General features: G+C 40.1%; 1 protein-coding gene across 1 annotated transcript; it reads left to right on the top strand.

Annotated features, from left to right (window-relative positions):
* Positions 1 to 5,653: 5,653 nt before the first annotated feature.
* On the top strand, positions 5,654 to 18,567 carry LOC106014201 (chymotrypsin-like elastase family member 2A). Its single transcript, XM_035973905.1, has 9 exons — positions 5,654 to 5,693; positions 6,896 to 6,961; positions 8,457 to 8,609; positions 12,043 to 12,176; positions 12,891 to 12,985; positions 14,409 to 14,502; positions 15,539 to 15,707; positions 17,606 to 17,751; positions 18,427 to 18,567. Exons 1-9 carry the CDS (start codon positions 5,654 to 5,656, stop codon positions 18,565 to 18,567), a joined length of 1,038 nt encoding a protein of 345 aa, XP_035829798.1.
* The last annotated feature ends 247 nt before the right edge of the window (positions 18,568 to 18,814 follow it).

The raw sequence follows: 18,814 nt of genomic DNA, 5'->3' as shown, positions 1-18,814 counted from the left end.
ACCCCTTAAGGGTTTTGCGGGGACATTTCTTCTCGAATCCTGTGATTTTGCTTTCATGGGTTTTACAAAAGCTGAAGTTCTTATCTCTGCTTCTGGAAATTGCACTTTAAGTATCTATTCATAATAATATTCTGCGTCTTTTGTGTTTGCGTTTTAATGAGCACCCTTTAGCTAATCACCTGACTTTTGCTGGTGGAAATATAATAGTAACGCTATGTTTCAATGACGAAACCAAAATGGTGTCATGTTGCCATTACTGTAGCATTTTTCTAACAACTTTCTCGGTTGTAAGACACGTGTTTCTTTTTGTAGTTGCATCAGGAACAGCTGGCTGTTCTAGAGATGTCAATCTCAGTCACGGTCACGACTGGACTATGTTAGAAATTCTGATGCATTCTGGCGTGGTTACACAATGTTGTCCTATAATAGTTAATAAATAAAGAACTGTATACAATGCTGTCTTGTTTGACTTCAATTTTTCATCTAGTATAGAAATGTAATCCAATTTGAACGTTTATTAATTAAGATTTTCTTTTAAACACATATATGGGTCCGTGTTTTTCAAAATATCTGTTCTATTAAGCGTCAACATTCATTCTCTTATTGTATAAAGAAAAACAAAGCCCGTCCTGAACAAGTCACAAAAATGACGAAACGCACCCTGACTTACTGTACTATGTCTGCGGGGAAGTAATACTGATTTCGTTGTCATAGTTTCCGGTATCTATACATATTATATTTGTGAAAGTACGTCACTTTGGCCGCCAAAAACTTTGGAACCACTTAACTTTCGAATCTGACAAAATTAATGATGGTTCAGAATCATTTAAAAGGATGCACTATTCTATTGAGGAGCCTGAAGTCACTATACTTTAATTTTCAGTTTTTCATTAGTTTCTCTTAGATCTAATCTTAGGAAAGTCCGTCTTCTAAGACGCCATTGTAAACAAGTGAGGTTTCCATACGCACTGTTTCCACACCTTGGAAATTCTGGAGTGTACAACCACGAAAGCGGAATAGAGAATCAATCTATACATCACTATATCTAAACCTTTTAATTTTTTGCTTCTCTCAGGATTTATTGCTCCATTTCAGTAGAGTGGAAATAATGTGGTTGATGGGTGCTCTGGTGTAGTTTGCTTCTTCTTTCCTATCAAACATCTATCGTCCTTATCTCTCCCTTTCTTCTTTTTTATGTTTGTTACTCTCTTGTAACACCTCTAATCTTCTGGCGCTCATATGACCTTATGCTGTAGCGAGCGCCGTAAAAACCTCTACTAAGTTTAAATATAGTAGGCCAATGACTTTCAGTTGATGTTAATGCATCAATCATTCCTTTTTCCGAAAGGGGGCCAAGCTAGTTAAAGATATGTGTTATATACGCTGATATAAGAACCGGGTGGGGGGGAGAGAGAGAAAGAGAAAGAGAGAGAGAGAGAGAGAGAGAGAGAGAGAGAGAGAGAGAGAGAGAGAGAGAGAGAGAGAAACAAAGTAAAAAAAAAGAGGGCAGCAGCAAGATGAGAGAGGGATAGGTTTATTGCCCCTATTAACACTATGAGGTTATTATAAAGTAGTACATCCGAATTAAGTTTAAGTTAATATCCAGTTCGACCGAGCCTAATAGATGGCGAGCCTTTAGAACGCCCCAAAACACCCAAAGTTCACAATGCCCAGAGAGAGAGAGAGAGAGAGAGAGAGAGAGAGAGAGAGAGAGAGAGAGAGAGAGAAAGAGAGAGAAAGAGAGAGACAGAGACAGAGAGAGAGAGAGAGAGAGAGAGAGAGAGAGAGAGAGAGACAGAGAGACAGAGAGAGAGAATTTTAGTTTAAGTAAGAGTTTCACGGCACTTGCAACAAATAAGGTCATATAAGTGCCAAAGATTAGATGTGTTACAAGAGAGTAACAAACATGAAAAAAAGAAGGAGAGATCGGGACGATGGATGTTTGATAGGAAAGAAGGAGCAAACCACCAGAGCACCCTCCAACCACCCACGAGAGAGAGAGAGAGAGAGAGAGAGAGAGAGAGAGAGAGAGAGAGAGATAGAGAGAGAGGGGGGGGGGAGAAAAGAGAGAGGAGGGGGGGGGGAGCGGGAAGAAGGGGAAAGACTATCGAGACACCGTTGTTTTCAGGAAGGATTTCAATCACAATGCTTCCCAGCAGTCTATATTATACAAAGACTGGCCTTTTCGGGGTTTTGGACACAGCTTGACTGCTCATTCCCCATTACTCTCCAACTGGAACCAGTGTCAAAGGATTTTGTAAGAGTCTTACCTTGTGCTAACCAAAACATTAGTCATTTCGGGGGTCAAGCACTTGACCCGTTATTTAGAATTAATTCTTCTTCTTCTTCTTCTTCTTCTTCTTCTTCTTCTTCTTCTTCTTCTTCTTCTCCTTCTTCTTCTTCTTCTCTTTCTTCTTCTTTTTCCTTGTTCTCGATGACAGCAGCTAGACAGTGAGTCCGATGTTGCGCACTAACTGTGCAGTCCGCTTCAAATCTGAGAGACTGCTATAGAGCTTTCTCTCAAGAGGTGTCACATTCTGCCACGTCTGAGTTACGAAGGGTGGCTTAGCGCAGGCAGTGCTGACGGATGTGGTTGGCATCCTCTTGGTCGTGTCCATATTCACAGATCGCGGAATCTCTCACTTTTAATTTAGTGTACATATAGTGTTTGAGTCTGTTGTGGCCAGAACGGAGTCGAAAGATTGGGACCTGATCTGCTCTATCTAGCATGTAGTAGGGGTCATCTCTGTTCTGATTATGGTGGGATCTTTTCCATATGTTCATTATTGCAGATTTTATTATTGTTTTTTACCTGGCATCCACTGCAGAGTTGTGTTGGGTAGGGAGTTCAGATCACATAGGAGTGAAAGGAATTGTCGTACTTGAGCAGATTGTGGCTTTTGGAGGGCTTGTAGGACAAATTTGGCCTCTATCAGGATGACGGTGTTGGCTTTAGATTTTAGGTGATTCAAGACAATTATGGCCGCTGTTTCGAGTGCTGATATTTCTGCTTTATAGTTGGAAGATAGAAATCCTGTGGGCTCTCTGTTGACCCATGTATCCACTCTATGTAGATACCTCCACCGCCGTTTCTGACTGCATCAGTTGCTGATCCGTCTGTGTAAACTGAATTCCACCGGTTGCTTGGGAAGTTTCTGTCCAGGTAGTCGAATGTCAGTGACGAGAATCGGAGGACAGACTTCAGATTTTGTGCCAAGCTCCTCTAGGTTCTCTCGAATTTAAGGGGGGGTGGTGACTAGTCGGAAGAGGGTGACTTGACATGAGATTTCGAGTCCAGAGCTAGAGTGTCTGGCCATATGGAGGAAGCTTGTTCTTTATAAACGTTTGCTCAGGCTTTTTTGGAGATCTATCCTCCATTGGGTGAGTTGGCTTTCTTTTGACTTTTTACTGATGAACCATCGCTTTCAGATCTCGTCTGTCGTTCAGGGATTCTAGTCCAGTTAGTGTCTCCATGACATGAATGGTCGTAGATCTCATTGCTCCTGTGATGATCCGTAGTTTTTTATTCTGGATTCTCGCTACTTTGTAGAAGTTGCTGTCCTATGCTGCTCCCTATGCAGCGAAACCATATTCCAGGACTGGGCGGACACATCCAACATAGGCACCATGTAAGGTTAATTAAAGAAAAAGAAAGAAGTGGAGAAGGCACAGGGAGTACTTTCGAGTAAATGTCTTAACTCTTCATTTGACCAGATATGTCCATGTTTGTTACTTTACTATAAAGAAATACCTAAACATCTGAATTATCTAAACGTAAGTAAAGTAAGGAGCAATCCAAGAGGATTGAAATGATGTTAACCGTACATAAATAAAAGGAATTATTACGTTGGTCTTCTTGATTTTTAAATGGGGTTGGGCTCCTCTTGAAGCGACATCTGGACTATTTACAGATATTGTCCTCCAAAAAGAGGTTTTAGACAACTTTATTACGAGCATTCAGACATCGAGTGTTTGGAACCGTGTTACACGCTTCTCTAAATTAGAAAGGGGTACGCCCAAGTATTGCAAAACAGCTGGTCATGAGTGAATAAAGATGCAAAGTACAAATATCCTCATTTGTTGTTAATACTTTACGGGTTCCAAAGTTTCATAAGTCTAACATGTCGCATGATGTATCCTGATTATGCACCGGATCATGAAACAAGTGAATAAGGCCAGTCATGATCTTGACTCAATATGACTGTCAATGCTTTCTCGTAAACTTTGCTCCCAAAAAAAAAAATTAAAGTTAGCCCCAAATTATAGTTTAAATACCAGTGCTATTGGTTTTGATTAAATTATTGTGTAATATGGATAACATTGTCCAACCTTTGCGTCCTTTCACCTGAACGAATGTTTGGCTGATTTTTAACTTATACTAATATACCCTAAGAGATCTGTAAAAACAAAAACAAAAACCAACAATCTGGACAACATACATGTTTTAAATTTTAATAGTTGTCCTTTGATAAGAAAAAAGAAAGAACTGAATTTTTAAAAATACTGACATGTAAGACATTACGAACGAACTGGTCTCTTGTGTGTTTTCCTTGAGGGGTGGAGTGGGTAAGAAAGAACTAACTGGAATAAAGGATACAATAATAGCATAACAAAGACACGAGAAAAAATCGAATAGGAGATAAAGGAAACGGGACAGAGAGTCTTGAGTGAAACGAGCAACTGGCCAGCAATGTGTTCTGGTTAAAACAAATTGACGGTTATCAATTCCACCCACATGTCATATTATAAATTATTTATCATTCATGGCATCTGAAGATGTTTACGAACATATAACTTAGATTCAGAAGAGATACGACATACTGAAATGTCACCCAGTACCAAGTAATATATCATCAGCTGGTACGTAGAGAAAAAAAGAGCATAATATTAGCATTCTTCTGCCATTTGAATTTTTTGGTTTCCCATAGAGGTGTACTATTGACACCCCATTTAATCTTTTTCAGGAATCCAAATTATATTTAATTATCTAATTTAAAAAAATAAATAGATAAAATGCTAAATTTGCCCTAAGAATAGTCGCCAAAAATGCGCCACATGAAGATAAGAAGTGCATTTTCAGCAAATACACGACGTGTTGAAAGAGCACTATAAAAGAGTTTTTTGTTTTGTTTTCTTTTGAGTTTTTAGCACCACATTGTGAATTGCCCAAAGTTACGCAAAACCCGTTCTGTAGCAACAGTGTCTTTGGGTGTGTTTTTTTTAATGCGCACTGCAAGTAAACTGTTGCAAGCAGATAGAAGCCAGTGTGAACATAACATCCACATGACTGCGTATTACTAATATTTCGACTATTTGATTAATTGTTCCTCGGACGAATATTGTCATGGGAAAATAAAACAACTGATAATGTCAAATTGATGTGATTGGTATCCTTTGCAAATTCATTTTTCATAGCTCTCTGCTGGTCTAACGCTGACAAGCAAAATACAGATGATAAATGTCCGAGTGTATGTCTTTCAATATATAGGCCATCGTCTCACTGCAGAATATTCGCACTCAACAACTCCTAGGCGTTATTGAGGTGTCTGTTAGAAAAAATAATAGCAATAACAACCGAAAAATAAAAACCGTGGTCTCCCAAAACGTTAGGTTCTAGAACTCACCAACAAAAAAATAGATTTCGTCGTCAAGCATGGCTAGACGGTTCACTTTAGATTGCTGTTTCATTTTTGGTAAGTTGCAAACAGAGAGCGTATTTTCTTTTCTAAAATAGTTGAATTATTGTGTACATGCAAGTAATAAGCAATGGGCTGACATACAAAAATGCTGCACTTCCTCTGATGGTCTGTGATGGGTCAATGACCGATTATGTGCAATATTCAAATAATCACGTGATCGTTTCTTTGGAAAAGTTATAACACTCTCGTATCGGACATAGACTTGTTTAGAGGCATCTGTCCCTTCTTGGTTTATGCGATGTGTAACTTTAAAGGGTACACTATCTTAGAAGTAATAACATGTAAAGTGCTTCAAAGATGTGACAGCTGACTAATCTTGCTATTACGTAAAAGTTACTAGAAGGCAAATAACTACTTTGAAAATAATAGCTAAACAATTTCACAAAAGTTTCAAAATGTCATAATTGCACATAGGCAGTAGCATTTCTTTCGTCCTCATGGAGGCTTTGGCAAATGTTTATGAGTACTTCTTCAGTCTTGAAAGGACCACCCTCTTCCCCTGTGATTGAATCTCAGTTCTTATGGGGCGGTTTTCCATCAATGTTCCAACGTATAAGACAAATGAATAATATTAAACTTTTGTTTCAAGAGTATAATATTTCAAAATATGGCAGACTATCAAAGTAAAGTGACCAACAAATCAGCTTTTTAAGAGCATGAAATTTTGTTTTTCACCTGCTATTTTAAATTTTGAGGAAAGTTCAGTCAGTTACAATTTGGTAACATTTACATGCTAGAACTTTCTAATGAAAAATTTGTTACCTTCAATTCACTCAGACTTCTGATGTCGGTGGGCTTTTCCCCGTACCAAACAGCTATCATCTTTTTTTCTTTATATGTTACTTTCTAGTTACACATTTCTGATCTTAGGGCCTAATTGTGTTGCAAGGGCCTCAAAACTCTTACTAAAACTAAGTTAAGACTTCTGGTGTATTACTAAAAAAACAACAACAATTTTGTGAAATTTTTACACCTTGAAATATTAAGATGGCAAACTATTATATCACTGCCAGCGAACAACTAAATTTGGAAATTGAACTTCTACAGAACTGACTGTGTCTACTTAAGACCATAATGAGATGTCTCACTTAGACAGTAGAAGCTCCTAACTCATGATCAGCCATTCTTTGACAGATGCTCAGAACTATTTTCAAAAATGTGTATTAAAAACTTCATATCACTGTGAATTTTTTCAGCTTGCTCCTTGTTCATTGGAGCCCATGGAAGAGCATTTGGTCAACCCTCTGAAAGCGAGCTACCGGGTAAGTAGCCATTGTATACAAATATCAGAACACTGAGACACTTAGTAATACAGTGAAATGCTTTGACTAAAGAAGCACCCCCACCCCTTTCCCCTCCCCTTCTCCGCACTCTACACAGATTCGTCTTTACAAAAAGTATGCCTCTGTCGTCCAACATTCACAGAAAATCAAAGACAAGCTTTTGACTTCTACAAAGATTACTGTGCCACAAACGAAACAAACCTTGTGCCTCCTGATACGCCTTTCCCTGAATAATGCAAGTACGTAACAGTCACAGTGTAATATTATGCTATACTATATTATGGTATATTATTAATTAGAATGTGGTGCCTGCAAAGCTTATCCTCCCCAGCTTTAATTATATTATCATACTGTTCGACCTGTGATGACCTCTTTCACTGCTGCGTCTCTCAAGGTATAAAAACTGTACTACTGTACTACGAAAAAATATTTTTCCCTCCCATTTCGACTGTAATGTTTCATCCAAACTATGTTACGCATGCCTTTGTGGTGGCATCCTGACGTAATAAGCCATTTAACCCCCCCCCCCCCCCCAACACTCCATTGGCCTGGGCTGTGACCTCGCTTCTACACGAAACAAAATACTATGTATCTTTACATGTCTGTGAAACTTACCCTGAACTTTACAGGGCGAAATTCTACTATGGGATATAAGTGTGTCTTTTTTTCCCTTTCTCTCAAAACACTAAAATCTTTTGCAAGAAGCAGTATCTTTTAATTTTTTTGGTAAGTGATTTACGGTGCTCGCAACTGCATATGAGCGCGTGGGACATTTTAAACAATTTCTGTTTGGTAGGAAATTTTGAATCTTGCCAGGGTGGCCGAAGCCCACTTTAATCGATTTTGGACCATCAAGGGATCTTTAACGTACGCAACTTGCACACGGAAACTCCGAGATTGTTCGCCCTTATCGGAGAAGGCTAGGTGTTCGATTTTACCTACCATATATGTATATATATATATATATAATTTTTTAAAGTATTATATAATATAAGCAACATATATTATAATATATATATTATATACATACATTTATGTTACATTATATAATATAATTCCAATAAATAAATATCAATGCGTATATCCCCTCCCTCTCTCTCTCTCTCTCTCTCTCTCTCTCTCTCTCTCTCTCTCTCTCTCTCTCTCTCTCACTCTCTCTTTCTCTCTCTCACTCACTCACTCTCTCTGCCCCTTCTCTCTCTCTTTCTCTCTCTCTCTCTCCCTCTCTCTCTCTCTCTCTCTCTCTCTCTCTCTCTCTCTCTTTCTTTATATATATATATATATATATATATATATATATATATATATATATATAATCTTTCATAATATATGTGTATATATATATATATATTCCTGGACATACAAATCTAATGTCTACCTGCCATACATGTTATTAATTTTTAGCTTGGTATGCCCGCCCATCCATGAGCCTAATCTTTCCTCAGTAGCTCAATCCCACATTTTTGGTCCCCAGAAGACGACCTTGAATATGAGAAAATCTTTAGCGGTAAACCTGTTTCCATGGAGGCTACTCACAACAAAATGGCCTTCCTGAGTGAAGACAAGTACGGACCAGAGAAGGTCGAGATTTATTTGTTCAATGAGACTTCGGCTCCTCCAATTCTAGGTACGAGCAGTATAATATATTGTAATGTCATAGACATGTGGTAGTCCGTGTGTTATGTCGATCTAGAATTTACCCCCTGTAAGTGATGGTGGTGCGCTTGTTTTATTAATATTATGCTAATGCCAAAACGTACCTTTTGCAGGGAGAGCAAGGGAGAGATTAGGAAACAAGATAACTAAAAAAGTATTAATTTCTACTGCGTGCTTATTAGGATTTAGATCTATTTTTAATGTGAAATTGTAAAGATTGTATACCCTCATTTAGGTATTTAGATTTGTTAGGCTGCTTCGACCCTGCCCGTCGGGACCAGCCATGGCTGAGAGACATACCATGGCCCTGCCGATGGCTAGATCTTTCAGGATTTATTTTTTGTTTCGGTAGGCTTAATGTTTTTTGGCACTCGCAACTGCATAAAGTTATTTGAGCACGCTGGACACATTAAGTATTTTCAGTTTTGTAGGAATTCATTTTGAATTTTGCCTGTGTGGGGGCCGGAGCCGACTCTTAAGGATTTTAGATCACCAAGAAATCTTTAACGTGCGTAACTTGCACACGTGACCTCCGAGATTTTTGCGCTGAAAGACAGCAGTAAGAAGGAGCCAGGAACAGCGGTAGAAAGAGTCGGGAGCCAATGGGAGGGGAGAAGGGGGGGGGCAGAGAGTGGAGGCGAAAGCAGATGGTAGAACATGACTTGGAAAGGGGGTGAAAGTAGAGAATTCCACAGAATGAAACTTTTCGACGCCGTCAGGTTTCGAATCCGGGACATAATAAATGAGCTGGAGGTGAACCGTACCTCTTGTCTAGACTACGAGAGACCTCTGGCTAGATCTTTAACAATTTTGTAATATTTTCAGAAAGGATTTAAATCAAACTTGCGAGGACAATGAAAAGGCTTTCAAACTGAGCATAGTAGAATGTACGCTATGTTTATACCAAATAACCTCTCCCTTCCCCTTTCCAGCACAATATCGGCTACAACAAACCAGTCTCCATTGAGACAGACCAGATAAACCTGTAGATCAAGATCAAGACGTATCATTCAGACGAAAGTGGGTCTGCCCCCCCCCCCCTGCCCCCTCAACAACTGCTCCGTGCCAGAGTTGTACTGTAAAAGTATAATCTCGGAACATTACTATCACTTAAGAACAGACATAAAAAGAGGAAAATACCACAAGGACAGAAGGGGTACAATGTACCTCGTGAAGATTGACAACTGCTATCAATTAAAACAAAACAAACAAAAAAGCAGACTGACCGGTTCCTCATAGAAAACCTCAAAACTTAAGCAATAATCATTATCATGTGTGCAGTGATTTTTTTTCCTTAATAGATCTACTCGTAAATGTCTAATTCTCAAAAAAAATAATTTTTAATGACATATTTCAAATACATAATTTATTGTTATTTGTTCTGCGCACGGACAAACACGGTCTAAGAAAGGAAATGATGACGAGTATATGATGACATCAAACAGTTCTTGCTCTCTCCACTCGTGGCGCATCGGGATACCGAGCACATGACATGTAATGGTCCAGACGAAAGTGTTTCCCCCAGAACGACCTTACCAGAGCTGTGTGGGTCTCACAGGCCAGTCACAGTTTCCGGTCAGTCCCACTGGGGATGAGTCCCGGGATGTCCACCCTCTGTCCACAACAAAGCGCACTGCTATAGTGTGATAGCGCGGCCGCTTGACAGACACAGGGGGGGGGGGGGGCACGCCCATGGACCCTGGCTGGTCCAATCAAAACAGTGAGTTCTAACGTCACTTAACAACGGACGCCAAAGATAAACGGTAGACCGGAACCGAGCCGGGGGTTTGTTGGTGGGATAGGGGGATTCCCCACCACGGAGGGTGGGATAACAACAACATCCTGTTGTTTTCTCCTTCGTATGCTCGTCTGCCAGCCTCCCTGAAGCTGTACAGACGTTTTCCTCCTTCCGTCGAGAGAGGAAACTACTAGTAGACGAAGTGCGGGTCCGACACACTGGAAAGTGCCCCGGACCCACCTTCGTTATCTCCTCACTTCCTTGACTGAAGACTTACTCTGCATCGAAGTCGACTCGTGTGTGACTGTTGGTGTGAACTGGAGTCTCAGTCGCCGCCCGCGTCCTTTTATTCTCCCACCGGTCGGGGTTAACCAGTCACGTGATCTTTCTTGACACATGTCAGTTCGTGCCTCTAACATTCACAAATTGAATTTTGAATAATTAACAAGATACATTGATATTTAGATCCGATGTTTTCAAAAGTTTTTGAGATGTTCATAATCATTCATAAAAATGATTACAGCTATATCGATGACTCGATTGTGATCAAAGTTTCGAGGCTTTCAAAGGAGATGTGTTGTCTTCCTCAGTCTGTTGTTATTCTAAATTTTACTCAATTGATACTTTTTCAGTCTTGACGAGGGGTATCTTTCTCTCCTTTTTAAAATTCTGAATTGTTCTCAAATGATAGTAATATCTTACTTCTCCATCGACACAGATCTGGTAAGGCACGGTCGATCGGGGGGTGGGGGCAACACTGTCGTCTGGACGATACGTGATGCGTAGTCTATATCCTGGCTTGCCAGGAGAGAGAGGGAGAGAGAGAGGGAGAGGGAGAGGGAGAGGGAGAGAGAGGAAGAGAGAGAGAGAGAGAGAGAGAGAGAGAGGGAGAGAGAGGAAGAGAGAGAGAGAGAGAGAGAGAGAGAGAGAGCGCTCTCTAGGCCCTCGTCTGTCCATATCACTGACATCTTCTACCTCAGGTTATTAATACAAGATATACCACTAGTGCTGCTACTACGTTTACCCCTACTAGATCTACTGCTGCAGCTGCCTCTGCTAGTTGTCTTCCTCAATTTCATTTTTTTTACCAACAGTTCTTGACCAAAATACTTTTCCTAGGTCTTCGTGTCCCTTTTCGTGGGTACTGTTGCTTTTTATTTTGTCCAATTGTTCTCCAATTTTCTTCTTCTCTGTTCTGGATGGCAGTCAGACAGTCAGTCAGTCCTGCGATGGGTACAAACTGTGCAGTCTGCTTTAGATCCTCGTGCTCAAGGTTGCCATAGTTTTCTTGGCCCTGTTCTCAGTGTGTTTCAAACAGGTATTAATTCATCTGCCACACAATAAGCAACTATCAAAATTACTAATAACTTTATTGACGCAAAAAAACTCCTCAGCTTGCGGTACCTTACCCTTCTGTGCACCATCCGCACTGGCTAAATATCTGCATGTAGTCTGTCCACCAGAGTACACTTACTGCTAGGATCCCAGTGGCACAAGCGCACTGTCGTATCTTACTTGATTATGTTGGATGCCTTCTTTCCTGTCTGTCTCAGCACCTATCAGTATGATTACACATAGAGTTATACATATTTTGCGCATGCAACAAATAAAGCCAATCTCTCTGAATATGTCAGTGTGTGATGTTAATTTTTATCCGTTCGACCAGGAGCCAAGAATACTACCACTTTTGATGTTGTCGTGAAAGAGGAAAATGAACCTAGTGGATATTCACTGGACAAACGGATTGTGGGCGGATCCCAAGCCCAGGAGGGAGAATTCCCGTACCATGTGGCTGTGATCGTACGTGACTGAAGCAGAAAATTGGGAGCAGTTTAAAACATCGATTATGTTAACATAATTCTAACATGGCCTAAGTCTAAGCATACGCTTTTGTCTATTACGAGCTTAGGAGAATTCTTTAGTTTTTGGGGCTCGTTCAAGTTCATTTACTATAAAGGGATTTAAAAAAAGGGGGGGGGGCGGTGGCTGGCGCAAAACCTCAAAGAGTGAAATTAATTGTTGATGTTGTATTAAGAACTGATAAGTTTAAGCTGATGTTTCACAAAATCATCATCATCATTATCATCATTACTAGGAGACGCAAAGGGTGTGTGTGTGGGGGGGGGGGGGTGTCGTCGGACATTAAAGAATTCATCTTCATCATCATCGTGGAAACAATTGAAATGATGCCAATTTAGATATGTATAAAAGTGTTCCATCCTTATTTTGCTTCATCTTTTAATTCGTTTCTAGACAGCGGCCCAGAGTCAAGTTTGGGTGTGTTGTTATATAAGTTGACATCATGTTAGGTTATTATTTGGATAATGCTTGTTCCAATCCACAATGGCGGGGGGGGGGGGGGGGGTGTCAATGAACCTGGGTTGTTTAGGAAGCATATCTGAAGCCTGGGTAAGCACCATACTTCATATAATGTGCTTTGACAAAAAGACATTGTTACCTCATGGTGTTCAAGACGTGTTAGATGTATCTCACACCAGAATGTCTCCTTTGCAGTTTCAGAGAAACGGCTTCTTCTATTATACTTGTGGCGGCACTCTCGTCGCGAAGAACAAGGTCCTCACGGCCGCTCACTGTGTGGATGTCACTAGGTATTGCTTAAGTGGTATATACACTTATTTTACTCAAGGTGCCCATTGAGGGATCAGGTCGGGTCAAGGCAGTTTGCTCGCCAGATTGAGGGCGCAAAGCGGCTATCGTAGCACTAGCCGATTGCTCCCTACTCGTCGCCTCAAAAACAAACGTGTTTGTTTCCAGGCGAGGAGTGGGGCGATCGCCTCCGACCCGATTCCACCCCATCCGCTATGGGAACACTGTATATCTAGACTGGTCTGCCAGGTAGTTTCTTTTGGGAGAGTCGCACAGTCGGAGGTAAAATTGGTAGGGCTTACTCCTACTCCTGTTTTTTTTTTTTGCTGTGTTTGTCTACCTGTCTTACTTTTTCGCGGGCACTAACTGATTATTATTGCATCGTTACGCTTCTCCTCAGGAGTAACTGTGAAAGTTGCAGTGGCTGATAGTGTCTTATTTCTAGTGAGCCGTAGATCTGAACAATTGGGATGGATGAAAGTCGGGGGTGAGGGTGGGTTTGGCGTGGTATTTATAAAAAGGAAATAACAAAATCCCCAGAGCGATAGACAAGCACATGTATAACTATGTACAGGTTGACACCGAGTACACTCCATTGTTGAAGGAATATTGATCTTAATCAAATTTGACTTTGGGAATGAAAGAACAATGTTGATCTGGGGAAATCGAACCGAGCCATGATCAGTAGACATCAACTAAGATATAAAAGACGAGAGTTGCTGTCATCACTATACACATTATGTAAAAACAGGAGATTGTCGGTTAACAAGTGCATACCGTACTCTCGATGTTTTTCACCTTTCATTTGTCTTTCATTACGTATCTGTGCAAAAACACAAAGCTCTCAGCATTAACGGAAATTGTTTCTTCGCCTATTTTGTGAGCGAAGCACTCGTACTTATTTGTGCAAAGGATAAAAAAATCATCCAACCGATTGTGTCGTTGCATAGCAAAATATATTTTACAGCTTGTCATAGAGGAGATACACACAAAAAAAAGTTTTGATCAATAAATGGTACAAAAAATAAACGAATTTCACCCCAGAAATCATCTTAGACCATGTAAAGTGCCTCGAGTTTTCAATCTAAACTTGTACATGTATTAGCATTGACTGTCCGTCAGAAATAACACAAGTAATGAAGTTCCTCTTTTTACCTTCTGTAAGTTAACAGTTAGGGCAAAAATACCCTATAAACTAAAAGTTGTTTGCTTTTTCTGGCGAAAACACAAAGTTTATATTTTGACAATTAATCTTTTGGCATCTGTCGAACAGTAGTTTCCACTGCATAATAATGATATAAACTATTATGGGCAAGATTGAGGTGGGGGTTGAAATGAGGAAGGGGGGGGGGGGTATCAGTTTAGTTTTGTTGAATCAAACCAAGGTTGTCTATTTGTTTTAACACAAAATGTGTATTTCCCCAGGCGATCATATTATGTCGTATTGGGTATCAGCTCTTTGGCCGGCGTGGGATCAAATCCAGACGCCCAGCTCATTAGTGTCAGCAGGGTAGAAATGGTAAGTAAGTAAATAGCTAGTAACTAGTATTTTGAGCAATGACGAAAATCAAACAACTGCTCAAATATTGCGAGATTACTGATCTTTGTATAAATTACATGAAAAAGTGAGTTTGCCACTTTATGTTCAGTTCTTCAGAGCACACTCAAACACCATCAGACACACACACACACACACACACACACACACACACACACACACACACACAACGCACGCACACACGCGCGCACACATACACACACACACACACACACACACACACACACATACACACATGCACACACATACATGAACACACACAGAGAAAGAGAGGGAGAAATGGGGGGGGGGGGGAGAAAGAGAGAGAGGAATAGAGATGAATAGAGAGTGAATATTAAACAGGGAAACAAAGTGAGGGAGAGAGAGGGGGGAGATACCGAAGAGACAAAAAGGTGATATATTTTTTATATTGTTAGAGAGTAAGAGATAATATGGAGTATATACTTATCTCAAATGAGAATATATTCTCATATTCCACTACACATGTTTGAAAATAGAGAAATAGAGGCTGAATTAACATAATGCCTGTCCTGTTTAGGGGCGGGCCTGTAACCCTTCATTTCGCATCACTGCCTTTCCAATTTCCCGTTTTACTTCGTTCCCCCCTCCCCCAGCATCTTGTAATGGTACCCCCCCCCCCCCCGCCCACTACACAAACACCACAAAACAGCTTATTGTGTTCTGTAGGTTGCTTCGATCTTTCCTGCCAGGGCCAACCGACCAGAATGCAGTTGAACATTAAAGAAGAAAGACATAGATATTCTCCACAATAAACTTCCAGAGAGTGGATGAGGTGTATTATTGCATCACAGCAGAGAGGGAGTTGTCCACAATCGGGCTATACTCTGTAGCCACGGAGGGTTACATGTTTTCGTGTATATGATGTTGACAGAATAGTCAACATGCCACATTGTACCTCCAGAGGTCCATAAAGTCACCTCACCGCTCCTTCCTCCAATTAATACTTATTTTCTCAATAAATAATTATTCCCAACAGCACGAGGACTATGTCGACTATCATTTCTACGATATCGCTATGCTCACACTGGCTGAAAACGCGGATCTGACGTCCCCGAAAGTAGAGTTGATCAATACTGCCTTCTGGACGGACGCCAGGTGGACAGGTGTATGCAAACTTTCAGGCTGGGGGCTTTTAGAAGGCGGCGGTAAGTCGATTTTCTGTTCTTGGTCAAAATGATATCTGTTTAAGGATCGTCTAAATACAGGTTCTTTATTTGAAACAGGACTTTCATTTTAAGTCCCGCTTGTCGTGGTACTGTGCTAGTATCAATCAATCATTAAATCTCCTGGAAAACGATCAATCGGGGTTTTGGTGTTGATGAAAGTGGAAAAATCTGGAATTACGAAAGAGTGGACGGGATCATTGTGCTGTATGGGGTCAGAAGCCTGTGCAATTTCTGTGAGTGTGGCTGACTGTCTTTACTGCATATATGTTTGTGTGTGAGTGAGTGTGTGCGTGGGGGGGGGGGTAGTCGTGAGGGAGGGATAAAGAGACAAGGACAAAAAGACAGAGAGACAGAAAGAGAGAGAGAACGCGAGAGAGACCGGGGGGGGGGGGGATGAGGAAAAATCGGTAGAGTGAGAGTATAAAGACGTTTGGAATTTTTCAAATAATTCGCAGTTTAGTTACGAGATGCTTTTCGCCTTTCAAACTATACTAACAGTCATTTAGGCCCCAAAACCCATAATAAAGCAACCCAGATTATCCCCACCTGCATTCTCTTTTTACTTTGGCCTGCGTGTGTTCCGTGTCTCAACTCTCAAATATTTCTACACTTATATCTTTCCATGTCTTGCTGTTAATTCCACAGTCTCAGCGTCTCTTATTGTGCACACCTTTGTGCTCTCTTAGAAATTTTAGCACATTACTGTTGCTGCTCTGTAAACCAATCAAAAGGCTGCATATTGCTATTCTGGACCAAAAAAAACGTTCCCACCTTCTTTCAATAATTACACATTCATTTATTCACGTTAATAACTTGTCGCTTTTGTCAGTATTTTGTTTGGTTGAAGCAAGATTTATTTGACGCCATGTTCTGCTGGACAGATAGCATCAGCTTGAAGGCAGGGTGTATAGTCCTTATTATGGAAGTTTTGAGGACAATATACAAATGAAATATTTCTGGGATTACTGAAAAACCAGTGTGTGTGAAAGATTATGGCAAACAATGGAGCTGGAACCGACTCATACATCCAAAAATGTGCAATATAGTCCGAACATGTGATAATGATCGGAAGTGATTTGAATAGGGAGTAAGGCGTATTTATTTGTTGCTGTTGTTTTTATAAGGTACCCAAGAAGTAGCATTCCAAAAGAATGCGTAGTTTTCAGAAAATACATATTCTCAGACAAGACCTTGCTAACGAAACAAATAAGTCAGTCAATACTATTGATATTTGAAGACTACATGAGAAAATTTGCTGTTGTCAGATTTTCCTTCTACCTTAACATTTAGATTCAGAGACGTCGACTTCTGCTTCTTTCGTGTGTAGAATTCCAAGAATTTTTTTTTCTACTGCTGAGATTTTCTTTTAATGGTTACTTTAGACTGTTCTAATCCTTTCATGTCTTCACTGTATTGCACAGTGGGGATTTGTAGAAGAGAGCTATCGTTGGGACGTTGGCAGTTTTCCCCTGTAATCTTCTAATGTACCGGTTCTCGTCGCCGCTCTGAACTCGTCTCGTGCTTACAGCTTTGTTTGTATCCTTACTTTTATTCATTATTATATTTTTTTCATTCTCGAGAGAAGCAGGAAGAGCAAGAATGTTGTTGGAGGAAAGTATTTCAACCCCCCCCCCCTCCTAATCCTAAGGCAATCTCAAGCTCCTTTTAATCAATCACCTTCATATCTAAATTCATGTATATGACATACACATATTCACATATTGTTAATAGCACAAGTAAAGTACAGCTTTCTGGGTGTCCACACACACATTCATTTTGATTATTGTATTAACTAAAACTAATGTCAAAACTCTTGTATGTTAAATGAGGTCTATCTATCTTTTTTTCAGTGATTACCATTGTCTTGCTTTTTTCAGGATCCACACCATCTGAATTGCAGAAGACGCCTTTTCGTGTGACTTCCATCTACAACTGTGGATATCAGTGGTTCCAGTCTACGAACCGTTTGTATGTCATTCCCATGCACGTCTGTACCCTTAATGAAGGAATCTCGTCTTGTAATGTAAGTTTAAGATATATTTACATAAAATACTATTACAGTTGTTGTTTTGTTTTGTTTTGTTTTTTTGGAAAAGGTGAAGAATAATTTAAAACATTGCATTTTTATTCATATTTATGAGTTCAACTAGCTTTGAAAATGTATTATTACCGGTACTCTTTTGTACTAATGATTACCTTTGTCCGATGTCGTAGAGCAAAGATCTCAAACTCGAAAACACGGGTCTGCTTAAGGTAGAGTCTGTGTGAGCTTAGACTGCATTAGACATAAATATCGAGTATTTTGTTTGTTTGTTTGTTTGTTTGTTTGGTGTTTGTTTGTTTTTTGGAAAGGGCAATTGACCTCATCTTCTCAATCTTTATTTATAGTGGTTCAGAACTTGAACAAATCTTAAGGATTGGCTTACCTTACCTACTCCGAATTGCCAGAGCCCTGCAACGCTTCCTCTTATTTAGCCACATTTAGATCACACTAACACGTACCTTTGATGCCAAGTAGGGGCCTCCATTGGCCTACAGGCTATGAGTTTGAGACATGAACCTGAGGCAAGAAGCTGCTTTAGCCTATTTTATTTAAATGGAACTCAAAAACGTACTCCACTATGCCATACTATAATTTTCAGCATAATCTTAAATAAAGCCTAATCCTTCATCCTCCCTACTTTTGTTAATTTCACAGGGCGACAGCGGTGGTCCCTTGGTATGTAATGGTAGACTCGCTGGCATCGTTTCGTGGGGAGCTACTGGCTGTACCGGGGAGCTTCCCTCCGTCTACACGCGAGTTTCTTTCTTCACGAAATGGATCAAAGAACGACTCTGAGGGCTCTTTTGCTTCCCCATATGGATATCTGTAACCTTATCGGACTTTTGACAACTTAATCGGTTTTGACTCAATTTAAAAAAGAATCTAATGTAAGAATCAAGGAACACAATCATGTTTTGCCTCTTTTTATTAGACATGCTGAAAAAAGTACTTTTCCAGATTTTGTTTGTTTGTTTCTTTTTAGTTTTTTAAAATCTTATTTTTAATGATTATTAGTTTTTGGTGGGTGGGGGGGGGGGGGGGT

This window comes from Aplysia californica, unplaced genomic scaffold, assembly GCF_000002075.1.
Source record: "Aplysia californica isolate F4 #8 unplaced genomic scaffold, AplCal3.0 scaffold00035, whole genome shotgun sequence".
NCBI lineage: Eukaryota > Metazoa > Mollusca > Gastropoda > Aplysiida > Aplysiidae > Aplysia > Aplysia californica.
The sequence above is the reverse complement of the archived record's forward strand: the minus strand, read 5'-3'. Positions and strand labels throughout refer to the sequence as shown.

Coding starts and splice junctions, on each gene's coding strand:
- LOC106014201 (XM_035973905.1), top strand. CDS start 5,654: ATGGCTAGACGGTTCACTTTAGATTGCTGTTTCATTTTTG. Junction 12,986..14,408: donor CACTGTGTGGATGTCACTAG/GTATTGCTTAAG, acceptor GTATTTCCCCAG/GCGATCATATTATGTCGTAT. Junction 15,708..17,605: donor GGGGCTTTTAGAAGGCGGCG/GTAAGTCGATTT, acceptor TGCTTTTTTCAG/GATCCACACCATCTGAATTG.